This window comes from Phalacrocorax aristotelis, chromosome 9 (genome assembly GCF_949628215.1).
Source record: "Phalacrocorax aristotelis chromosome 9, bGulAri2.1, whole genome shotgun sequence".
NCBI lineage: Eukaryota > Metazoa > Chordata > Aves > Suliformes > Phalacrocoracidae > Phalacrocorax > Phalacrocorax aristotelis.
The window spans coordinates 31,272,665-31,278,992 of NC_134284.1; the positions used below are offsets into that span (position 1 = coordinate 31,272,665).

Genomic DNA, 6,328 nt, shown 5'->3' on the forward strand with positions numbered 1-6,328 from the left:
TGCTGCAACCCGGACGAGGCCAGGCGCTCCCTCGCAGCCCCCGGCTCCCCTCACGACCCCCGCGGACCCCCTCGGCCCCGCCGCCAGCCCCGGGTGTCTGCCCTTCGGCGCCGAGGCCGCCCGGGCGCCACGGCTGATGGCGCGGGGAGCGGGGCCCACGCATGCCCCACGGCCGCGAAGGGCAGAAAACACGCCAAGCCTCTCCGCACCCGCGGACCCGAGTGCCACCCCAGGCCGGGCCGGCGGGACAGCTCCCGCCGCGGGAGAGCGCCGCACCGCACAGAGCCCCCCCCCCCCACCGGCAGCGGGGCCCCGGCCCGCTCCCCCCGCCGACAAAATGGCGACGTGGACGGCGGGGAGGAGGAGGAATGAAAGAGCGAAGCGCTCCGCGGGCTGGGGAGGGAGGGGGGGGGGGACGGAGGATGGGGAGGGGGCGGCGGTAACAAAGCGGGGGGACGGCGGCGGGGTAGCGGGGGGCGGCAGCCCCGGGGCGGGGGGAAGCGGGCGCCGGGGGCCGGGCGGCGAGCGAGCAGCGCTGCCGGCGCAGGCCGAGCCCCGGCACGGCGGGGCGGGCAGCTCGGAAGGCCGCGGCGCCGGCCGGCGGTACCTCTTCTTGTCGGTGACGCCGCCGGGGCTCTCCATGGCGGCGGGCGGGCGGGCTGGCTTCTCCTCCCGCCGGCTCCCTGGGTGTGAGGCGGGCGGCTCCAATGGCCGCCACGGGGCGCGGGGAGATGGCGGCGCGGCCGGGAAGGGGCCGGGTCTGGGGCCGCGTGGGCTCAGAGCATCGGGGCAGAGCTGCGGGGAGGTACGGGCGGCGAAGGGCGCAGCGGCGGCGGTGGGCGGTGCGGGGCTGGGCGCCGAGCAGGAGGAGGCGGAGGCGGCGGCGGGCGCGGCCGGCCCGGGCCCCGCGATGCGCCAGTGAGGAGCGGCGGCGCGGCCCGGCCCCTCGGCCGGCGGGGTCAGCTGAGCGCTCAGCTGGGGGGGGGGGCCGCCTCACGCGTGGGGCTGTGTGCGGGGCGGGACCGCCGGCACCCCGCCCCGCCGGGCTGCGGGCGCGGGGACCGGGCACGGCACCCCCCACCCCATCACCCTGCACCCCGGCGGGCGGGCAGCGGCAGCGGGCTCGCCCCAGCTCGGGGTCCCCTGCTTTCGCCAGGAAACATCGTTAGAAATTCGCCAAAAATCAGACCGCTGCCTGCCAGAGCCCGCCGACACGGCTGCACATTTATGGGCATATCGCATATTTTCGTTATTATTTTTGGTAGGGAACTTCTTTTCGCAATGCTTGACTCCTTTCTGGAGTCCTAAACCCAGGACGTTTCCAGTTAAGAGAGTTCAAAACCTCATTAATTAATATTAATTAAAGGGAATCGCCAACTGCATGTCCGGGTGGGCCCGAAGGATAACGCACCGAAAATTAAGCACATTTCAAGCAACTTTTACAACTTCCAAAAGCCCAACACCCCAAGGCAGAGCCGGGAAGGCTGGACGGGGCTTGCCGGGAGGCACCGTGCCCCCGCTGCCTTCCCCCCCACCCAGGCGGGTCCGAACCCCGCCGCCAAGCTCCGGCTCAGGCCTGGCGGGACGCGGGCCTCCTGCCGCAGCACTCCGTCCCTTGCTGTTCCTTTGCATCTTGTAGGCTTCCTCCAGCAAGGACTTTAAGTGAGCGTATGGAGCTGAACCTTGTGAGACTACTCAATTTGCAGCTCAGGGATAATGATACTTTCAAAAAAAAAAGCAGCTTTGACAGGCATAAGTAATACCCTTGCCCTGCTGTGTGCACATGGGATGTTGTAAGAAACACCTGCAGGGCAAAATGATGTTGTTCCAGTACTGCACCTTCCTAACGCTTCTGCGGTGGGTTCCGAACTTCCAGGTAATGAGCAATCGTTTTTGCATACAACTATGGGTGTTTTGGAGTTTGGTTTTTATTTTAATTTCTGTTGAAGAAAAAGCAGTGACCATGACATTTAATAAAAATCACAAGGAGTTTCTGTATGAAATTAACTGCTTCTGCCCACAGCAGTCAGATATACAGAAGAAGCACAGGTGCTATGGATTCCTTTTATTCATTTAAGGATTCTCATCCAAATGCTGACAAAGCCCAGCTTTTCTTGGCTCATGAGATGTGACAACAGGATAGCCCGTGGCTGTGGACTGCTGGTATTTCTGTTGTTCCGTACTCACTGGCGCCTCTAGAAGAGAAATAATCAAAGTGAGACTTAAACTCAGGTCTCTTGTGTAAGCACCAACAAGCCCCACATGAGCTCATGGACAACTTCATCTTTCAAAATTAAGTCTAGGCAGTTTAAACATAGGGACGAATTCACTCATGCTCGGCAGCCGTGCACTATTTTGGTGCAGTCACAGAGTCACCGTAACAGCCCCTGAGGAATTTCCCTGGTGAAATGGGGGGGATCTCCTGGCAGGTGCAGTAATGACGTACCCAGCTCAGTGCCACCTCCCCCATCAGAGCCCTTCCCACAAGGAACCCAGCGGGGGAGTTTCAGTAGCGAAGTGGTGCCACCAGAGGTACTTCCCATGCTGTAGAGGAGGCCGGTGCCACTCAGAGCAGCCATAGTAGCTTCTCTAATCTGCGTATGAGGATGAAGTGGTTCCCGGTGAGCCAGCCAGACTCAAAAGTGAAAGTCTCTTTTGCACTTCAGCTGCAATCTCAGTGCTCATGCTCCCTTCAAAGACCAAGTAGCACCAATGTGGTCCAGACAGGGGCTGCCTAGCTGAACTGCTATAGAACCTGGCTTATCCCACCCAATAGGCTCTCATTTTCAATCCTACAGCTGTCACTCCTTTGAATGACAATTTTGGTGCCCATAAGCACGGATGTCTTAGGATCCTCTTGTGCACCTTTATTACCGTTATCCAATTCACATACTGTGTGATACATCAAAAGGGCTCCTCACTGAGTGTTCTCACACTAGGTTCCGATCATTTAAAATCACTCAGGCACAAAGGCTTGAGCTGTGTTAGTGATCCCTGACTAAAAGACACTGCAGAAAAATCTCAGGCTACAAATTACTAACACTGCTCTAGTTAATTGTTCAAAGATGTCAGACTTCCCAGCATGAACTGGCTGAGGAGCTGTAAGTGTTGTGGTCTCCTTACTAGACACACTTCTCTCATGCCAAGCATGCTTACCCCAAGCTCATAATAAAGAATACTTCATCAAAAACCGTGTTTCAGGAGGATGTTAGTGGAAATGTGTTCAGCAATTGTTTCATGCTATAGCCACTCTAGAGAGATGTTAAGCAAACGCTGTCAGCCCCCCCAATCCTCCCCCTTACTAAACTTTTCCGTCACTCCACTAAAATGCTGCATATACATTTTCTTTCCCGCTTTTCCAGTGGCTGATAACAGAAACTTATTACAGTATATAGTACCTTAGTCACTTTTCTTGACCTTCATTGCTGTGCTAAGTTCATACTCCAACTTACGTTAAAAGAACTTCCTGAATAAAATAGTGTTTGCATATGACTAATTAGGGCAAATGCACAAGCTGATGAGTCAGCAAACGGCTTGGCGAGGACAGTGGCAAGGATTCAGCAGCAGAACAGATCAGCTTGAAGATGGGCAATATGCTCCTGTCTGGCTTCAGATCTGCCTGCCCACGGGTCAGTTCCCACTGTGATGGGCTCTGTATGCGTTAACTCTCAGGACCCAAACCCATCCCTATCGATACTGATTGGTGAGACTTCTGCTGACTTCATCGGGAAGAAGGTCAGGGGCTTAATTTCCGCAGGCATCTTCCCTCTGAAGAACACTTACCTTTTCTGAGCATGGACTTACCAGGTGGACGGTGTTAAATAGAAGCCAGGACTCCCTGCATTTATCTTGCTGGAGCTGGGGACTGACATCACAGGGGATGTCTCTGTAACAACCCACCCACAGCACTGGCTTTCCTGGGTTTTTGCTTCATAGTACAGCCCCTTGCATTTAGGGAATTAATATTCATTGATTCAGTAAATAGGCACAGCGCTGTAAGGAAGGGCACATGCTAGTCTACGGATACGTGACTAGAAAACCTCCCTTACCCGCAGCGCCCCTGTGGGAGCATTTACTTGAAACACCACAAGGTCACTAAGGCCATGTGGACCCGTGGCCATGGTACACAGGCTGCCGATGATCTAATGCTTGTTACTATGACTTACTGTGCTTAACAGCGCAAGAACATGAGATCTCTGGTGGTCAACTTATTTTATAATAAATAAGTGAATTGAAATTTGAGTCAAATTCAAACCAAACTTCTGGTAGTGAAAGCCTAATGCTGCTGTTTCTCAAACATGAAAGATTGTCTGAAACAAGAGTACGTGATGGCAGACACAATCTCTCTTTGGCAACTGTTATTTCCACTGGTCTTTTCTAACCTTAGCGCTTCTCCTCTCCTTCTTGTGCCAGGATCTTATTTATTTTTCTTTTCGCATTTGCACAATCCACATTTTTTTAACTATGACCACCTCTTAAAGGCTGCTTGACTCAGTGCACATTTAGGCATTTGGAAATGCTCTCTTGACTGTGATTTCTGCACAGAGATGTACACCAATGCGGGTAAAAAATTCTGCAGTATAATAAAAGCACTATGTCCAATTCAGTGTAATTAGATTTGGGCAAAGGATTTTCTACCCATGAAAGGCATTTACCAGATGAAAGCATACGGCAAGCAGGCGCTCAGCAGGCTACACTGTACAGTTTCACCGGTCGGCTGCACCCTGCCAACCCCAGGCCACTCCTGAGCAGATATTGCCAATTGTACAGTGGTTTTCCTGATGTGGACAAAAAGCAGGATGGAACTATAAAATTGTCCTTACAGAAAAGATGGGTTTGTGGTCAAAGCCCTGAACGAAGACTCAGGGAGCTGAGGTTCAGTTCGAGGCTTCCTGTGGGGAATTGCACAAATCAATTAGAGACAGGCTTTCAGATTTCAGTGCTGCAATCCTTTGCCACAGTGCCGGGTAGAGTTCACTGCGTGCCGGGCATGGAGTGTGGCTCCTCATGCAGGAGATCCGGGACCTGCTCAGGAGCCTCAGAAACCAGCTGAGGGGGAGGTGACGGGGATAACAACAATGGGAACACAGGAAAAATGAGTGCTGCTTGGACCCATGGCCTTGCCAAGGCCAGGTCCGGTGTTTGGCCTTCAGGATACTTCTCCGTGCTCAGGATCCTCGGCTGGTAACTCTGCCCTGCAGCTGGGCACAGCAATGGGACTTGGAAAGAGTAGCTGAAGTCGGGGGCGGGGTGGGGTGGGGGTAAAGCGCTGTCTCGGAGGTCAGAGATGTTTGTTCAATCTCTGTCCTGTCCAGCTCAGACCAGGGTTTGGTACCCACGTGGGCAAAGCCTCACTTCTTCCCTCCTCTGCGAGCTGTTTCACTTTAGCCCCTAAACTGCTGTGCACAGAGAGGTACTTGGGGACATGGGGGAGCTGGATTTAAATCCTTGCTCCAGATCAGGCAAAAGAGAGATTTGGGCACAAATTTGCGCCACTCAGCCTTTGAGGGGTGCAGGGGTGCCTAAACAGCAGGTTTGGTGCTCCTCAGCTCAGCCCTGAGTACACTTGAGCCTATCAAGTATTGTTCTCATGACCATGGGTCCTACTGTGTAAGATGGAGACACGAAGATTTCCTTCCCTGCCTCCCTTGCCTCTGCTCACACGCTCCGAGCACGACTTTCTCATGAGGCCGCAGTGACCAGCGGAGCACGGTCTGTCGTCACACCGGTAAGCAGGGCACCGGCTGGTTTTGCTTGTGACCAACAAAGTGGTTTTAGCCTACATCTCTGGAGCCAGAAAGACACTCCCAATATGCCAATCAGCCCATAACACCTCATACTTACCGGGCTAGTTTTACTTTCTTCTTTGCCCAGCTTCCCTTTTGAAGCTACTATAAACACAAGTGAAATGCTTTGAGGACACGTAAGGGAAACCAGATGAGCAGTCAGCAGATGCAGTGTGAACTGTGCGACAGTCTTTGCATAAGCTATAACCTAGAGGGGAGGGAAAATATGTTTCTCAGAAGGACATGTAGTTTCAATTCCATGCACATTTCTGACTCCTACAGCTAGTTATGATCCGCAGGAACGTTCTAAAAGAGGTTTCTTTTTCCTTTCTTTGATCCTTTTCATCCCTTCTACCAAGCCCTTTGTTATTTTACAGCCTGGACCGCAAGTTTCTCACATGGAGCAAGAAATATTCAGAAATAAATCAAAAGATGAAATTGAATGAGCTTCGCTTGTAATTAAAATGTAAAGGGGACCACATTATTTTACCTGATCTAAAACTGAGAACTGTTTAAAAATCTGGGTTTTTTCCTGTTTTGGC

At 53.4% G+C, this 6,328-nt stretch overlaps 1 protein-coding gene across 1 annotated transcript in view; it reads right to left on the reverse strand.

Annotated features, from left to right (window-relative positions):
- The window catches only part of HIF1A (hypoxia inducible factor 1 subunit alpha), a 34,845-nt gene extending 33,920 nt beyond the window's left edge, over window positions 1-925 (reverse strand). The window contains exon 1 of the mRNA XM_075104150.1: window positions 608-925. Within this exon, the coding sequence (XP_074960251.1) occupies window positions 608-642 (35 nt within the window). The 5' untranslated portion in view covers window positions 643-925. The remainder of the gene's footprint in view (window positions 1-607) is intronic.
- Between the last annotated feature and the right edge of the window lie 5,403 nt (window positions 926-6,328).